Raw genomic sequence first — 17,912 nt, 5'->3', positions numbered from 1 at the left:
GGCGTGGCTCTGCTGCTGCATCTCTTGTTGGGTCAGAGCAAACCGTGGACAGTGGAACATTACGAGGTCGACATCTTCCACGTCGTGTTCACACACCGGGCAGTTTGGCGAGCCGTCGCGGATGCCTTCCTCGACGAGGTAGCTCCGGAGAAACCCATGCCCTGTAAAGAGTTGAAAGAGATAAAAATCAATTTCTCCGTGCTTACGATTTACCCAGGACATAATGTCCGGGATAAGTCTCCTCGTCTTCATCCCCGGCGATCCATGCTGCTCTGCTCCGGCTGTCAACTGTTATTGCCAGCGTTCCATGGTCTCCTCTCTGCGACGTTTTTGTATGTCTGGTCCAGGACATCCCCTCGCTATCTTATCGTCATGGCAGCAGATATCCTCCTCTAGGAGAAGGACTAGCGGGATAGTACTTGCGACCACGCAAGCTGCATCGTAGGAAACCGTCTGGAAGGCGCTGGCTACTCGCAGGACGCGATGCGATGAATGTCTCTCTGTAGAAGTGTCCGTCCCCACGATGGAGCCGCGTAAGGGACAATGCTATTCCCAACGTTAACCAGGGCTCTCCTTCTGCTGCTTTTGGGGCCACACTTGTTCGGCATCAGAGCGGTCAAGGCATTTGCAATACGCATCGCCTTGGTGCAAACCTTCTCCAGATGCCGGCCGTAGTGCTGCTTGCGGCAGAGCTCGACGCCGAGGTACTTGAGCGATACCGTGGAAATGATTGTGTGTCCCCCCGTCTGTAGTTGACCTGTGATGCGCGGGTTGCGGGTTGTGATGTGTGCAGAAGATCATGTAGCCGGTCTTTTGATGGGCCAGCTTCAGACCCACTCCGTCCATCCAACGTTCGATCATCTCCAGGTTCCTCGTAGCATGGGTGCTGATTTCCTGTGGGTCCCTTCCGATATGGGTGAACGCCACATCATCCGCAAATCCGATAATGTCCGCACGCTTCCCGGACAGCTCCAGACGTAGAAGGTCGTCGTACATGACGTTCCACAGTGTTGGCCCTAGAACCAAACCATGCGGAACACCTGCCATCACTGGTAGCGAAACCATTCCTTCGTTCGTCTCGTAATGGAGCGTGCGATTCATGAAGTAGTCCCGCAGCAACGCCTGGAGGTACAGTGGCGTGTTTCTTCGCTGCAGAGCTGCTCCCATCGCTGTCCAGTTGGCCGTTGTTGAAGGCGTTCTTCACGTCGATTGTCACCATTGCACACAGTCGATCGCCCTTGCGCTTCTTGTCCAGCGCAACCTTTCCATTGGCGATCACCCTGTTGATGGCGTCCATAGTAGAGCGTCCCTTCCGGAATCCGTATTGGGCATCAGCGAGACCGCCCGCCGCATTGAGATGCTCCTTAAGTCTGCGCTGTATCAGTCGCTCCAACACTTTTCCCAGAACACTCAGCAGGCCGGTACGACGATGCTGCACCCGGTGGTTTCCCGGCCTTCGAGAACAACACCAACCGTTGCCTCTTCCATTCGGTGGGGAAGTGGCCGGAATCGATGTAGTGCTGAAACGTTCTCAAGAAGACGCGTGGAAATGCCGTCATCGCCGCAATCAAGGCCACGTTCGGAATGTTATCGACTAGAGGGATATACCTTGGAAGCCCGAAAAACACAAGTGTTTCAAAAGTGTTTAGGACCATCGGAAAAGTTACTTTCACCATGTTCGAAATTTCGAACAATTTTGTATTTACTTTTACTCAATCAAATTGCTTGCCACCAAAATTAATGGAGATATTCCAGCTGGGCAACATGGAGCATTCATGGACTATAAAGAGATGCCTATAACTATAGCCTATAACTTTGGTGAAGTGATATTAGGCAGGCACCCCTTAAAGCCTGTTCATAGTTTTTCAAATTATATTCGAACTTGCCTAGATGACTCAGTTTTCTTCTATACAGGCTTGAGCTTCATAATATTGCGTAATTTTTTTTCTTCTTTGAGGAATGACCAGGCCGTATTGTTATAGACTTATTAATATCACCAGTGAGGACCAGGGAGGATTAATACCAGTGAAGATAGTCGGTCCTCACTACGGGGAGACAGTCAGGATGGGTATAGGCGACAGCGGCGCCGGTTTTTAAACGGCCTTCAGGACCGGGATCTAGTAAGTCTAGTAAGTCATTCAATGGCCGGCGTGACCTTAGTGGTCGTTAACCCAAGAAGATATTTTTATTTACAATTGATTATGACGGTCCAGTGCCGTATTGTCAGAAGCAGAAGATATATTGTGTAATAAACAATTAGAATCATTACCAAACTGGTTGTCTTTAACTTTTGAATCATCTCTGCCGAACATATTGCACAAGGCTTTATGTTAGCTTTTATTTGTATACCGATCAATGGCATCATAAGCAATACGGCCTGGCCGTCCCTTATGAATAAAAAAAAAAAAAAAAAAAAAATGGCATCATATTAAGAGTATTCCTTGTCACCTTCTCAAATCTCTCGAAGCTTTTCCATGTCACGTCAAACACAAAAAAATCTCATACCTAAAGATGATGCTAAAGATTCTTCAATTTCCTTAGGCTGCTGAGGGTTGATTTAGATAACACAGAAGGTAGAGCATTTTAAGCAACCTATTTAATACCTCTGTACAAAATATGTTTAACGTCCGTAAATGACGTATGTACACGCTAGGCTAAGATACGATCATTCGGACTAATATTGTCCAATGAATAAAGTGTAATAATAATAATAATAAAAATGACGATATGCCCATGCTTCATTCGTCTAAAATAAGAGTGTAGAGAAGACGTACCAAACATAAAGCCCGTGGGCGCATAGAGGACAATCTGTTTGTCCTTACCGTACGCCAATTTAGTTAAAAAACACGTTGGATAAAAAAAAACGCAATGAATAACATTTGGTGAAGATTTTAGCTCTGAACACTGATCAGCCAGTGTCATATCAAGTTGTTTGAAATCTCCTGAACGATCTCAAATTTCGTACTGAAAACCGGGACTGAACTATATCCGTGATGGGGATTCATCATTTCATCGTTATTGGTGCCGTATTCATGGTATAGCAAGGCTGTGAATGCATTCATTAAGGCAGTAGCTCTTTGCCATGTAGTCTCGATGTTCCGCTGTTGGAATATTGTTTCTAACAACCCGTTCTAAATGCTTTAGGACGATTTTTGCCTCACACAGGGTGGCGCTCGTTTCGTGTTGCAGTTTAAAATTTCACATGCACATGTATTCGTTTCTTTTGAGCTACGTTGGTGCTGTGATTTTTTTTTTTGCAGAAGCGCTGAAACTGTACACCAACAAAGTATAAACGTAAAAAACAAAACAAGAGACTATACTAGACAATGGTGAACGTATAACTACTCCTATGTCCTGCCTGGTAACAGTGCCTGGTTCTAGGCGGTTGTTAATGGAAATGCCATGCGAGTGATGAGTGAAGATGTGGAAAAGGATTCTGGTACATTGCAAAACAAGTCGGGACAGGAAATTGGATGCCTTTTTGCTTTGCTGAAAACGTCAATCTTGGGTTATTGTATCATGCATATTGGATGGGAGAATGCTGCATAATTCTGTCTCGAATGTTGGGAGATTTTAGGGAAGGATACGTTATAAGCGATATACAGCGAAGGAATAGCAAAACCATTTACGCTGTGTGTCAAATATGTTTGGAATTCATTTAATCATGTATTTAATATCCACTGCCAAGCGCGTATCGTATATCAATTACATCCAACAGGAACTGCAACTGGTACGGGAATGACATCGACTCGCATCCCATCACCATTTGCAGTGCCTTGGAGCGGAATCAGTGGTGTCTCGTTACACGTTTTGCTAGGTTGAAGCACATGAAAGAAACACCTTTAGTAGTGGATTTCAATTTAATAAAATAATGACATCCTAAGGGCAGGGTTACAATCCGGCCCATTGCATTAAACTGATTCTTATATTGATCCTTTCTTTCCGTTACTTTACAGGAGCTAGCCGAAACGGCCATGAATGATATACTAGGCTGGTACGGGTACGATAATGTCGATCGTCTCGAGCTTGCAGCTAACAATGCACAGTCTGCTGCTGCATCCACCGCCATCGACGAAGATGGACCAGGCGTTCGTTTAAAGCCATCGGAAAACGACGCATCCATCTCTTCCTGCTCGTCCACTAATCTCAACAAGACCAACTCAAGCGCTCAGTCGGCACCTTCGAAACATCATCATCAGCTGCAACAATCCTCCATCGGTGGTCACTTTCTTTCGCGACAGCAGCAGGACGACCTGACGATCAATCCGGTCCCATCAACATCATCGAACTCGGGTGAACGGAGAAGCCGAGAAATGACTCCCTCGACGACTGGCCGACCCGTACTGTCCGGATCTCCGCCAGTAACAACAGCAACATCGTCCACAGCGACACGGAACGGTATCGGCTTACATCATCAGGCGCATCAGCACCATCATCATGCTTCAGTTTCAGCCGGTGGCGGTGAAAGTTCCACGTCGGAGAAGGACAGTTCGCGGGAAAGCTCCAAGAGCCCGATGCTGATGAAAATGCTGGACAAGCAAGGTAAGCACAGCACACGGTCAGGAGTACTTCGTGACCGTTTCCGGTATCCTTGACTAATGGGGTTTTCTAAGAGCGTGTTCCACCTGTGAGAGGAACGCTCTGGTAAGATTAAGATGCATCGATCACCGACCGGTAGCTGGTACCGTTCACGGGCGGCATCAAAACGTTCACTAGCTCGGCTGGGAGGTTATCGGATGCTTAATTAGATTTTTTTTTGTTATGTCGGGACAAATTGTCATTAGAGTTTATTAATTGATGAGCCTCGCTCCCGTGTGTGTTTTTATGAAAATTCTTTTATGCTGAAAGAGACACGTGAGTGTAAGGCTTAATGAATTAATTCGGGTTGAAGGCTTTTAAAATCAAACCACATTACCCATCGTTTCAATCATGAAATGGTACGATTCGGTGCAGAGATTAATTTTCACGGAATAAATCCCGTAATGACGCTGCCGTGGAAATTTCACTACCATGCCATACCATTGGATCAACAGGTCCAATTGGATGGAATCCTTTCCATGCAGTTAGGTGGAAAAATTCGTAGCCTGTCAGACTGGTTGGGAAATTCACAGCGCGAAACCATGTTATGCTTTTGGTTTCTAGGATTTCTGCCACATTGTACCATCTGAACAACGTGAAACGAGGCGCCAGCATATGCTGATCGGATCATTAAGTTCGCGAAAAAGTTCCCTTTCGGACGAAGAGAACAGTGCATATCGATGCAGTCGTACCGGAATTGATACGTTTCATTGGCATTGCCCGCATACCCTGGCGGTGGTAGCATTGGTGAACAGCAGCGGCAACTACCACAACCGGTACGATACGGTTGGCCGCCGGGCGACCTCATCGGCCACCATTTGCACGATTCATCGGGATGGTTCCCGATGAAGGGTCCGCATGAAATTGAATCTATTCAAATCGGCGAAATGGTGAAGTGGCCGTTGGCATGGAATTGATTATCGAAGGTTGGTCATTATTTTAGTATATTTTGTAAATTTTTCTCTTGCTTTTTGGGTTTGGTACTAGCATCTTTATTTTTCCTGTGCGCTTCCGAACTGGACCGGACTGTGCGAGTGGTCTAATGCTTGGTCGTCAGAATGCACCGGAGGCTATAACTCACGCACATAAATCCCACGTTAGATAAGAGAAGCACACCAAATGTAATGCATTGTGATTGTTAATAATGAGCTGGGCAGGGATTGAACAATGTGCTCCCCCATTAGAGGTTGAATTTCCTCTAAGCATACAAGTTTATTTTCCGTTGAATTATAATTAAGAGATGTGCGTATGATAATTCTACAAATACCGACTTACATGCCGGTTTAAGCGGCATGTAATTATTTTCGGCAAAATCATCACTATGGTGAATCGTACTTGGAATTTATTAATGAATGCAAACTCCGAATACTTAGTATTGTTATGCGTAATGATTGTCCTACAAATTTGTATGTAACAATCAGCATGACCTTCCCAAAAATTGGGAATCATTTGTCTAGTAAATTACAAATGTTGCAACCAAAATTTAAGATTTTTACCACTTTTGCGGGCAATTCTTCAACTTTTCTATGGAATCAAACATCTAAATCACTTTTCAACTCAATTATTTTTCCCTCTAAACCTATTCTTAACATTCTCTTGCTAACTTTAATTCACGCGAATATACGCGTAGGCGTGGACCATATCGAGTAACAGTCTAGATTATAGCTGACGGGTTCATCAATTTCGCTTTTCTCTTCTCTTTTCCCCAACAGAGCCGACCTGCCAGTGGTGCCGTAAGGTGATACCGTCCCACCAGACCGGCATCCTGGGCACTACTGAGGGTATGATATTCTGCACCGAGGCATGCTTCTCCCAGTCTCGTAGAGCGTCCTTCAAGCGAGCGAAAACGTGCGACTGGTGCCGACACGTGCGCCATGCCGTCAGCTACGTCGACTTCCAAGATGGAGCCTCCCAGTTGCAGTTCTGCTCGGACAAATGTCTCAACCAGTACAAGATGCAGATCTTTTGCAACGAAACGCAAGCCCATCTGGAGATGAATCCGCACTTAAAGGAGAAGAGTTCCTCCACGGGTAAGCTTGACATCGGTCTTCCATTCGAGCTTAGTCCAGTGTGAGTTAATATGTCTGTTGTCTTTTTTTTTTGTAGGAAGTCTCATAACACCCGAACTATGGATGAAGAATTGCAAAAGCTGTTCGATATCACCGGTGTCTGATCGATCCGAGTCCTTGTCACCGGTTCCATCGATACCGGTCCGTTCGTCGCCGGAACCATCACCAATTACGCTACGTTCTCCAACACCGGTTAAAAAACCGCTCATTTCTGTAGCACCACCATCGAAGCTACTCTCCAAATCGGTGCATCAAAGCTCTTTGAGCCGTTCGAATCCAAAGAGTTCCCGTAAACGTCGCGCTGGTCATAGACCATCGGTGGGAGGATCGCATGCATCCGCTTCTTCCAAACGATCCACATCAGCACATCAAGCGGACTATGCCGGTGGCATCAATAGTAACAGCATCAGCATCAACAACAATAATCTAACCATCCCGAACAATAACCTAACCGGAAGTCCACCAGTCGTCCACAATACTGGGCCACCAAAATCTGCACCCAATGTACAAGACTTGAGGGTTTTGCAAAAGAAACATAACTCCGCCATGAATCTTGCGTCTAATGACGGTCCCCCGATGGCAGCATTCGATGGGCGCGATTTGTCAGCAGTCGGTGGTGCTCTTGGGCCACCACCACCTCCTCCTCCACCACCGCTAAATATTCCACCACAGTTCCTGCCACCACCGCTGAATCTCTTGCGAGCACCATTTTTCCCGCTAAATCCAGCCCAGTTACGATTCGGAGCTGGACTAGGTAACTTACCGAACGCTCAACCTCCACCAAACCATGGGCCACCGATGGGTCCACCACCGAGTCCACTGCCCGGTGGTCCTATGGGTCAGGGCAATCGTCCACCGGTACCGACCATGTTCGGATTCGGTACCGCTCCGCCCGTTACGATTCTAGTCCCGTATCCGATCATCGTACCGTTACCATTACCCATTCCGGTACCGATTCCTGTGATAGATTTTTTGAAAGCAGCTCTACCGAAAGAGAAAACCGGCAAGACCGAACCACGGTCCGAGCCACGTAATGTTAAGCCGGACGATAAGCTTGGTGAACCGACCGTAATGACGGTTGAGAGTGACGAAACGATGCCGGAAGAGCTTCCTGAGGCGTCTGTCATGGAGGATGACTCGGATGTGCCACTGGATTTCACCGTTGGCGGATCGGGAAAGCAATCCGAACGAGACTTAGTTTCAACCGATAGAGTCGATGCTTGGAGTGAACCCGAACACACGGTTCCACAGGAGGAAACTACGTCTAGGAATGATGACATGGCAACGTATGCGCTCTCTACTGTTGTATCGAATGGATCGGATGCTGTTCCAGCATTGGAAAATGATGAACAACAAGAAGATTCGAGGCAAGTTTCGGCGAAACGATTATTACCGAAATTTAAAATCACTCGCCTGGAAGCGCAAAATCATCATGAAACGGGAGAAGGCAATGGAAGTAACGGGGAAATACCAAAAGAGGAAACAGATATCGAACGAGAAAGGAAAGAGATGGTCGAACGTAGTCGCCCCTTGCGCAAACGGAAACGGCTCGTCGTACAGCAACATCTGCACACCAAACACGAGATGCAGGATCCTTTGAATGAGGGAATTACGGATGATCAAGAGTATGGTACAGGGCTTGAGTTGAGGTCAGGTAATAAGAGTCAGTGAGTGGATTAGCGTTAGCGAGTGAACAAAAATTCATGGTGCTGTATGGTGTAGTTTGGATTTAAATTATCGTAGCTCCAGTCGTAGGATTTGAACGCCTCCAAAGGGCGTTCAGCTTAGGTTAAGCTATTGTTAGGACGGTAGGAATTTAATTCACCACAGATCCGGACAGATGTTTTAAAAAACAGAATCGTCTAACCTTTCCTCTGATCGAGTCATAGTTGTAGTTATGTTTCACCGAATTGTAGAAGGAACTCACATTTAAGGACCTCCACAAGGAGGTGTCACGTGCTCTGGCGTATTGTATAGAATTTTATTCGTATCAATTATTGCATAAGTAAACACTTGCAACCCACGATGCCGGCCAAGCCCGATACTATGAATGTAATGAAAAGTATATGGAAATTTGATTTCAATTTTATAAAATGAGAAAAAAAGCGTTTCATTAAGCAAAGCGTGTTATAACAAACGCACGTGTTTATAGTTAGTTGGAGCTTTTCTACGTGTTGTCAGCCTTCTTTGTTCGGGTATAGGAGGATGGCTGGTTTTCATTTGTACAAATCCCACAGTGAAATTTGTCCGTCTTTTCCGGCGGCAGCCATTACCGGCGCGTTCCACATGGTGACTTTCGCTTCGGAGTACGCAACATCCAACAGTTCCGCCTTGTGCTCGGTAAGTACCGCCAACGGTCGAAGGCTTTTCCATGAGAAAATTCGCAACCTTCCATCCCATCCGGCACTGGCAAACACCTTCAGATCCTTGCGGATGCGGACCCGATGTACACCGGCATTTTTGATGCCGATTTCACACTTCGGTACCAGCTGCTGTGACGGACGGTCGATAGAAAACACGAACAGTTTGTCCGCCGAACCACCGCATACACCTCGGTTGGTGACGGGATCGTAATCGATCGTTTGCAGACAATCAGCATCATTCGTAGTGTAGTGAGAGGTTGAACCGACCGGACGGCCGGTACGATAGTCCCACAGTACGAGCGCTCCTGACTCGTACCCGGCAAGCAGATAGCGTTGGCTCTGGATTTCGATCGGCTGGAAGCACATTACGGTGCCGTACGGAAGCGCCTTTTCATCGTCGGCCGTTGGAGAAAATCGCATCGTTTCGCTGAACGTTTTAGCGCACAGGACACTGATTGCTGCTCGGTCACGGGGTATTATCACAGTATTAGATTGTGCGTCGTGTGCCAGACGGCAGAATCCAACGTGTTCGGTGGAGATTTCGTGGCGCAGTAGATACTCGGCTTCGGCAAGTGTCCACAGCTTTACCGAACCGTCCTTTTCCTGAGTAATCAAGGCATCGGTGGAGTGGGCAAGGGAAAGAATCGGGCACGAACCTACGCTAAGTTGATATGACGTACGATTTGTCTGAAGGAGCAGGAAGTGCATAACAATAAGGTATAATTAAGCTTTGTTTGCAAACGTTTCGATGAGTCTCGACATACCTGTAACTCCCACAGTTGAACAGTTCCTTTGTCGGTACCGGCGTACAAGTGCTCCGGAGTGTGAAAGCAAAGCGAATAGTACGAACAAGCATCCGGCGAACGCAAACAAAACACCGGATCCGGTGGAAGTAAGGCCATGGTTGTTTTTGGAAATGGTTGATGCAAAGGATTCGGTTCACTTATACCGTACCGAATTGTTGACCTACCATTCCGACGGTTTGGGAGGTGATAAACGAGTAAATAGCACTAAACACGTAAAATGATAAACATTAACACGCAAATGGAAACAGCTGTTTATTGTTGTTGTTCGTAGAAAAGCACAAAAACAACTGTGCACAGATAACCAAGTTTGACAGTCTGCAGTAAAGTATTGGGAGCGGTGGTATTAAACGAAACCGTGTCGTTGCCATACTGACACCTAGATGGCGCCACTGAAAGATTTACAATTCAAGTGGGGTTGAATGTACCGTAGTGATTCTTTAAATTCCGCTCGGGACTAATCTGATCTCATGAATCGTTTGTATGCCATAAAGAATGACAAAATCATCTCTTATAAAATAATTAGCTGCTCTGGCGTGCCCCAACAAAGCAACATTGTCCCATGCCGAATGCCATAGGTAACTAATCAAATGGACCCATTGTCAGGACAATCAAAGAGTTTCACGACTCACTGTGGATTAAGACTGTCTACCTGCAGTAGATAAAGATCTTTCGATCGGTTCTGGAGTATAGATGTGTTCTTTGGACTACCTACAACTGCCTCTCCTACTGTTTGACTTGAGCTGGTTTAATGCAATTTAACTTGACTTACGCCTATCAAGAAATCACACCGACCTTTCATCCTATACTGCGTGCATCGTCTCTATCTCATGGAATTAGGAACACGCTACGTATTTTTCAACCCCATTCCAGTGCTGGTCGGTTATAGGTTATAGCTACTCTATAATAAGCATGTCTACTTTTTTAACGCTCCTTCGAATGCCTTCGACTTCAACATATCAATTGAATGCTTCAAAGATTTACTTTGTATCCAAAACTGTTGTGAAATGCGGAATCGTGGTGATCACTGTATATGTATTCATCTTGCGTAATCTCATCATAGGAATAATTATCTTCTTCTTCTTGGTTTGATAGCCTACTATGTCACGTGGTCATCCAATGTCTAACTAAACTTATTAGTGCCAGTTGAATAGTCAGTCATCACTATAGCGGAACGATTCATACAAGATTTGTACTTCGGTCCTGCCATGTGAAGACCGGTTTCGCTGTTGTCTCTATCACCGGACCGCCCGTATAAATAATATGATCGTTAATATTAAGAATCGGACGGTGCCATGTGGTAGAGGGAACATTGACTGTCCAGGCCGTCTGAAGATTTCCGATGGGAATTTTCATCACTGGAACGTTGGATATATCAAGGCCTTACATTTAGAGAGAGTCGTCTAGACAACTTTGGCTCCAGACAACATTACAGGCATGTTAGAGAATTGAGGCCCTACTCTGGGTGGGGGATACTCAAACCTCTAGAAAGAATTGAACGCCTGGTTTAGCTTGTGGCAAGTCTAATCCGTCAACTCTCTGGTTGCGCCCTCGAGTGACTTATAAATCAAATTTATTTATACCCAAGTTTTACAATAGTTTTTTGCTCTCTGTTTTGTAACCTAATTGTTCCTAATTGGTTTTTCTATTTGTTTCGTTCCCACAAATTGTGTCATTTTGTTTCAGATTGATCGATGTACCGCTATTGTTGTACAGATTGGTCTTGGTGCGATCGATAGCTGATTCTACTTAAAATGTGTGTAAATCAAAAATTTAAAAATATAAACTTGTGCTTAATGAATTGTTTGTCCGAAATTATGGCATGGAAAATTGAAAGATTTGAAGTATGGAATTAACTGAAGTCTGTTTCTGCTTGTCTGAAGTATTTCTTTTAATAAAATATTGTTTCGCTGGTACGCTACAGTTTAATACGAAACAAAACATATAAAATTGAAGATTTGTCCATTTAAAAAGAAATACCAGATTTGCTATTTTAATTGTATTTGTGATTGACATTGATCAATATATAATCTTTAGTAATTGAATATAACAAGTGAAAAACAGCCTGCAAAGTGCGTATTGCTTAACCAGTTCAATATGCATAGTGTCGAACAAAGCGTTGTAACTTTCAAATAGAAGGCTTTCTAATCTTCTTCATTAACGCTGAGCATCATCATTCCGATGGAGTAGGTCTTTCTGTAAATCTAAAACCATGAGTTCATCATATGAATATGTAGCGCTATGAATAAAATGTAATATTTTGTATTCAGTATGTATCTTTACCTCTAAAAATGCTCGCATGTTGACTGTGCCAAAACCGTACGAAAGGCGTCCCGGATGTTGAGATGCTAGTAATAATAGTTTCATTGCTTTTTGATCGCAGACTTCCATGTTGTACCAGGGAACGTTGTATATTGCCACTGTTAGCTCATCGCTCTGAAAGCCATAGTATGTTGTTTGGTAAAACAAAGATATGTTTTTTTACAATGAAATTTCGGATTTAAAACACCACAAACCTTGATGTTAAACACTTGTCCTAGAGCACAGCTGAAGAACAATTGCACTGTTAGCATGATAAAAAGAAAGTATCCTGGGTACCAATCGGGAACCTGGAAACAGAATGAAATGTTTTTTTTTTCGTTCATTGTTGCATACGTTGAGGGCCTAATCTGCTATCTTACTGATACTATCACCACCACAATGCTTGTCAGCTGACAGAAGATGCAACCGAAAACTATGAAGAAGTGTAGCTCGAACAGACTGCACATGCTCTTGGAGTAGCTTTAAGCGCAAAGCAAACCATTGATGAGGTGTTGATCGTTAAGCATTACTGTGAATTATTAGTCTACTTACTCCAAATGTTTGATATGATGTTCGATGATCGTTTGTATCCGGGTTCGTATTTCACCCGTATGACGTCCATCGGTGTTCAAGGCGCCAAGTCGACCCAACCGGTCCAACTCAAGCCTTAGCATATCGACCTGCAGGCAAGCGTTTTGCAAAAACATGAAGAAAGCAGTCTCACTGGAGATGATCCCGGACACCATGAGGGCACTTTCTAGCAGTTGAAACGCATAGTTCAAAGCGAACCCCTCTAGATAGTTCATACCGACCGTGGGAATATAGAAGCCGAGCGGGAGCGCATATTCGACAAAGACCGACCAGATTAACGAGTACACGAAGATGAGTGCGGCCGCTGCACTAGAGCAGAATCCGAACAGTGCCACCAGCAGGAATGTGTCCTGCAATGTCTTGACGAGTAATGCGTCCTGTTCGGGATCGCCTTGAAATTGGTCGAAGAATTCTACCATAAATTGATGCAGCTTCAGTATGAGCGTTTTATGCTTCACAAACACGTGCATCTTGATCCAGGCGATGAACACGTACAGGAGCGTCTCGAGACAGAACATAAAATCGACCAGATTACCGTACGTGGTGGTTAGGTTGTACAGATTGATCCAGAAAAATGCAAACGAGTTCAGCAGCACCAGCCGGAGGTGAACATTTCCCGGTGAAAAGTTTGGTGAAAAAACATCGATCCCGACCAGACCACCGATAGTATTAATGCCCCTCACGATGGCGTTGTACTGTTCGCGCGGTTCCAGTGAGTGACGTTCGAGGCGACGTCTTACCACAGCACGGAGTCGTTCCAGTAGGTACATCCTAACGGTTTCGCTACGCTGCTACGAATGGCGTTTCCCCATTGATGCCTAAAGCAGTAACGCTGCAAGGCATGATTTAGTGGTGATTTGAATAATGTTTAATTGATAATAGGACCAATTAAGAGATGGGTGAGGTTTTTTGTAGGGTTTTAACATACCTGGAGGTGGTTTTCATCGATGGGAATTGATCGAATGTTTAATTTGAGCTTAATTGAATGTAACATTTTGTGGGAATATATTAATCTGAATTATTAAGAACGCAAAGAAATAGAAAAAAAAACAGCGGAACAATACACAAGTCATATATTTTTTGTGGTATTTTTGTTGAAATAGGTAATTAGGATAAAAAAAAAATAATGCAAGAAACAATTTTGTTCATACTGACTGAGGCATTTATTTCACATACATTATATGTTTTAGGTATATGTATATATATATAATATATTTTACGATGTATATAATCTTTTGTTTTCCATTTTTAATATCCTTTATAATAAGAGCATTTGTATTCTGTCTGTCTGATTGGTGTGTGTTTTTTTTGTGTCGGTGTAGTTTACTTGTTTACTTTTGCTTCTTTTCCATTGTTGCATTGTTTCTTTCACTGTTGTTTGGTGAAGTATTTTACAATTTTGTTCATGTTTTTTTTGTTTGCTCTCTTTTTCTTTCCTTCCTTACATAGTTTGGGTTTTGGATGAGCTGTTTTCGTAATAGCTGCTCTGTTTGTGTAATATTTTGCGGTGTTTTCTTGTGTGTGTGTGTGTGTGTGTCAACATCGCGAGTTTTGTTGTGCCGATCTCTATGACGTGCGAGTAAACAATTTTCCAAACACCATTGTGCAGATGGTAGAGCTTAGTTAAAGATTGTTTTTTTTTTTATAAACGTGTCTTACAGTTTCAGATAGCACGTTTTTTTTTGTTGTTGAACTTTTTCTGCTTTTTTGTTTCTTTTGATAGTGCAGTTTGGAGAAACAATGGGACACGCCACGCCACGGTTTCTGTTTGCACTTTTGTTTTTAAGTTACTTTTGATGGGAGCTTTGCTTTGTTACGAAACGCTTGCAACAGATTTCTCTAACATGTTTGGTATTGTTTGTTGCTTTACTTGGCTTGGATTTTACGAAAGAGTAAAAATATGAGCAGATCGTTGCGGAATTGTAGTTGTACTACAAGTTCTTCATGAAAAGCAGTGTAAGTAACTAACGGAAAATTGATTTTAATTGTGTGTGTTTATTATACATCGAGTAAGTGTTTTGGGGGTTTCGGTTTTGTATTAACAGGTGTGGTTGGTTTTGTTTTAGCATAATGCTTTTATGTATATCGTTATCGTTATCTATTTGCTTCTAAACAGTCAGTGTTAGCTGCACATCTTTGCACAACTCGCTCTGGGGTTATTTTGCTTGTTTTGTTTTGTAACGGAATGCATAATTCTAGCATTTGTTGCTTTCTTTTTTTTCTGTGTCTGTTAGTATCATTATCGATTGGTTTGCTATGTTGCAGGGGGCGTAGTACTGTGACTAGCTTCCGGTAGCTTCTTGCGGTATTTTGTTTGCAGGTTTTTTCGTTGACCTTAACAAATGGTCCATCGTTTGTCACAAGGGTTCGGTGCTCATTTGTGGTGGAACGGGAAGAGAGTGTGGTTAGTTTCGTGGATATCTTTCTATATCGGGTTTAATGTATCAGCTCATTCACATTGGCCGGTGTCGATTGTCATGTTACCGTTTTGTGTTTTGTGTACGTGCGTTTTATTCGTTTCGTTTGCATCTCACATTAAAAGACTCGTGCAAGGGATTGGTATTGCGCGAACGAAGTAGTGAAAATTCTCAAGAGTCGTAGTTCTCCTGCCTTACGAATGTTGTATGCTGTTTTTGTGCAGTTTTTGGAGTAGCTCGATAGTTGCATTTTGCAGGCAAAGTTTAAATGTTTAAAAGAGCAGTTAGAGCATTGACGCTTTGCGTGGGGAGGTTTTGTAACCGTGGGCCGGATTTTGACTCTTTGCATCGCCATTGTGCATCGACTTTGAATGGTCGATCTCCGACATCCACTTTGTATGGAGTTTTTTTTTTAGTGTAATATTATTTGTTTATGGAATACAATTAGTTACACGCTAATGCTTTATTCCTTTTTGCTGTTTCTGGATGGTTTAAGAATCGTGTTCTCCTCCGTTCGTTCACTCTTCATTATTCACTGCCTGGATAGTTCGAGCCTTCGATCATCTCTGTCCAGGCAGCAGCAAATGCGCTCAACGATATCAGTTCCGATATCGGTTTGGTGGCGGCGCCATTTAGTGACTAAATGATTATTTACAGCAAGTCTTTTTTATCGATTTTATCACGTTCACCATTTTTTGCTTTTTCTTTCGCCCCATCCTTCCCCCAATTTTGCGTTAGCTTTTGGGTTGGGCTTGATTTTTTTTTCCTTTTGTTAGGCTCGTTAAAATGAATTGTTTACTGGTTAATGCTATGTTTTAGGCTTCTGGTTACACTCGTTTGTTTGTTTGCGTTTTTTTTTGTTGGTTGGTTGGTTGAATATTTTTTTCACATCTCTTACCTTCTTTTTCCATAGTCTCGTTTCATTACTCACATTGCTAGCTTTTGCCTCGAACGAATCGGTTCGCGCTTGTGTGAAACATTTCTTTGGTTTTCTGCTGTGTTCACATGCGCCGGTGTTGATTAGTAGAACTATTCAGCGCCTTTCCTTTAGTTTCACCACGTCTGTCATTGTGCTTATCGTGGATGTAACAGGAATAAAAAAGATACTCTAAACTTGGCAAATGTACACACTCACGTCAATAAAACTAGTGCCACGGTCATCTGCTCAGCTCAGCGATGTTTGACTCTTAGGCTCGTAGTTTAGTTGTCTCTTGTTTTGTTTTGGTAAAGTGCAGTATCAGTTGTTTTTGGTATTTTTCTTACGGGCTAAATATTTAAGTGCAATTGTTAATGGTGCTTTTTGGTGGTGCATCACAACACTTAAGAAAAAGTGCGTTATAGTAAGCTTTTCGTTTGTTTGTTTTGTTTGTTATTTGTTATGAGATTATTAGCATGTTTGTTTTTTGCTTTGTTCACTTTTGAACCGTTCTTGTGATTGTGTTTTTCACTTAGGTTTCGATACATCGTATCTCATTTCGTTTTGCTCGTTCGTGTCTTTGGTTATCGATGTTAATTTAAGTGAGCTCTTTTTTTCTTTTCTTTTCTCTTGTTTTGTTTTCTTATCTTTTACCTTCTTTTCTTTTATCTTTTACCTTCTCTTCTTCGTTTTGTTTTATATTTCTTTGTTTCATAAATTTATCTTTTTTTATTCTGTTTATCAACATAATCTAATATACATTAAAACACGCAAACACACATTTTGTTCGAATTTTCAGCGAAAAAGTTATTCAAAAATGGCAGATAAATAGAAAATAATTGTCAATAATTGTGCTTATGAAAGCTCATCGGTTTTTTTTGTTTTAAAAATGCATGACTCGTACGATATATGAGAATGGGTAATGGCTGTGAATGGTTGTTTTCTCTGGAAGTTATTACTGCATGCTATAGGCACCTAACTTGCACAACTCGCCTGATGAAGCTATTTCATCTAAAAATGCATTATTTTAATGGGTAGTAAGTTAGGCAACGAACGCGGTGTGTAATTCACTGTCGCATGAAATGTTTGATCTTTTACGAATAAATGATCGTTTGTGTTTTAGATGCTTTAAAAAAAATAGCATTGCAATGTGTCAAACTGTGCCGATTGCACGAAGGTTCAGCTCCATATTTATTACGAAATAAATGTGCCAAAGGCTGGACAACTGTACGACTACGACATGACGTGGGTGATAAATATTGAACACCCTGTTTCACAGCTCCACGTTCACAGCACATAAGTTGTAGCACGGTCCATAAAACATATTTTCGTCGCTAAACTGTCACCCTGCTGGGGCCGGGTGAATGAGGATATCGTTATGTGTCCGTATGTAAGCACCGGAATGCTAGCGCTGTGAAAGTCCCAGCAGGGAGCTAAAGTGTCTTCATCGGGGAAGTTGTTCACCGGCCCCCGGGATCAATGGGTTGGAAAGTTCGATTTACGAATTCAACAACCCGAGGATTGCCCAGAAGGGTTTGGTTGTCGCTGCTACCGTAAGTTGCAAAAGACCAGGACACTAAAGAATGGCTAACTCACTTGTAACGAAGGCGTCACAATAGTGACGTCATTGCGACCCTTCTACCCGCCCAATGCTCTACATCGAGCCGTTTGAAGGAAGCCTTGTTTGATCGTTGTTGGACAAGCTTAGGCAAAAGGACGCGACACCATCAGTGGGATGTAGCGAGCGATAAATAAACGCCTTCGCATAGTGATAAAAAGTTTTCGTTGATGACGTTAGACATCGAACAGGGCACGCCACAGGAACGAATTCGAGGGGGGCCTATACATGTCTGTTGCGGCCAAGCCCTGTGAAG

The 17,912-nt window shown here is 43.3% G+C and overlaps 7 protein-coding genes across 8 annotated transcripts in view; 2 read left to right on the top strand and 5 right to left on the bottom strand.

Annotated features, from left to right (window-relative positions):
- LOC126568823 (sine oculis-binding protein homolog A) overlaps positions 1-8,318 on the top strand; it is a 32,343-nt gene extending 24,025 nt beyond the window's left edge. Inside the window, exons 2-4 of the mRNA XM_050225472.1 lie at positions 3,957-4,542; positions 6,291-6,608; positions 6,685-8,318. Of these exons, the coding sequence (XP_050081429.1) occupies positions 3,957-4,542; positions 6,291-6,608; positions 6,685-8,318 (2,538 nt within the window). The remainder of the gene's footprint in view (positions 1-3,956; positions 4,543-6,290; positions 6,609-6,684) is intronic.
- Positions 1-17,912, bottom strand: part of LOC126556023 (eukaryotic translation initiation factor 2D) — a 526,420-nt gene that overhangs the window by 135,907 nt on the left and 372,601 nt on the right. The window lies entirely within an intron of this gene.
- Positions 1-17,912, bottom strand: part of LOC126556469 (small integral membrane protein 20-like) — a 389,536-nt gene that overhangs the window by 155,316 nt on the left and 216,308 nt on the right. The gene's annotated exons all lie outside the window — the stretch shown is intronic.
- LOC126556308 (peroxiredoxin-6-like) overlaps positions 1-17,912 on the top strand; it is a 270,155-nt gene that overhangs the window by 153,684 nt on the left and 98,559 nt on the right. The window lies entirely within an intron of this gene.
- LOC126556446 (uncharacterized) lies at positions 60-996 on the bottom strand. Its single transcript, XM_050211711.1, has 2 exons — positions 769-996; positions 60-161 (listed from the first exon to the last, which is right to left on the bottom strand). The coding sequence occupies exons 1-2, from the start codon at positions 994-996 to the stop codon at positions 60-62; spliced, it is 330 nt and encodes a 109-aa protein (XP_050067668.1).
- Positions 8,861-9,919, bottom strand: LOC126556206 (guanine nucleotide-binding protein subunit beta-like protein 1). Its single transcript, XM_050211433.1, has 2 exons — positions 9,775-9,919; positions 8,861-9,697 (listed from the first exon to the last, which is right to left on the bottom strand). The coding sequence occupies exons 1-2, from the start codon at positions 9,910-9,912 to the stop codon at positions 8,864-8,866; spliced, it is 972 nt and encodes a 323-aa protein (XP_050067390.1). The 5' UTR covers positions 9,913-9,919; the 3' UTR covers positions 8,861-8,863.
- LOC126556265 (uncharacterized) lies at positions 12,663-13,475 on the bottom strand. The gene has a single exon (XM_050211501.1). The coding sequence runs from the start codon at positions 13,473-13,475 to the stop codon at positions 12,663-12,665; it is 813 nt and encodes a 270-aa protein (XP_050067458.1).

This window comes from Anopheles maculipalpis, chromosome 2RL (assembly GCF_943734695.1).
Source record: "Anopheles maculipalpis chromosome 2RL, idAnoMacuDA_375_x, whole genome shotgun sequence".
NCBI classification, from domain to species: domain Eukaryota; kingdom Metazoa; phylum Arthropoda; class Insecta; order Diptera; family Culicidae; genus Anopheles; species Anopheles maculipalpis.
Note: the sequence above shows the minus strand (reverse complement) of the source record. Positions and strands in the feature narration are given on the sequence as shown.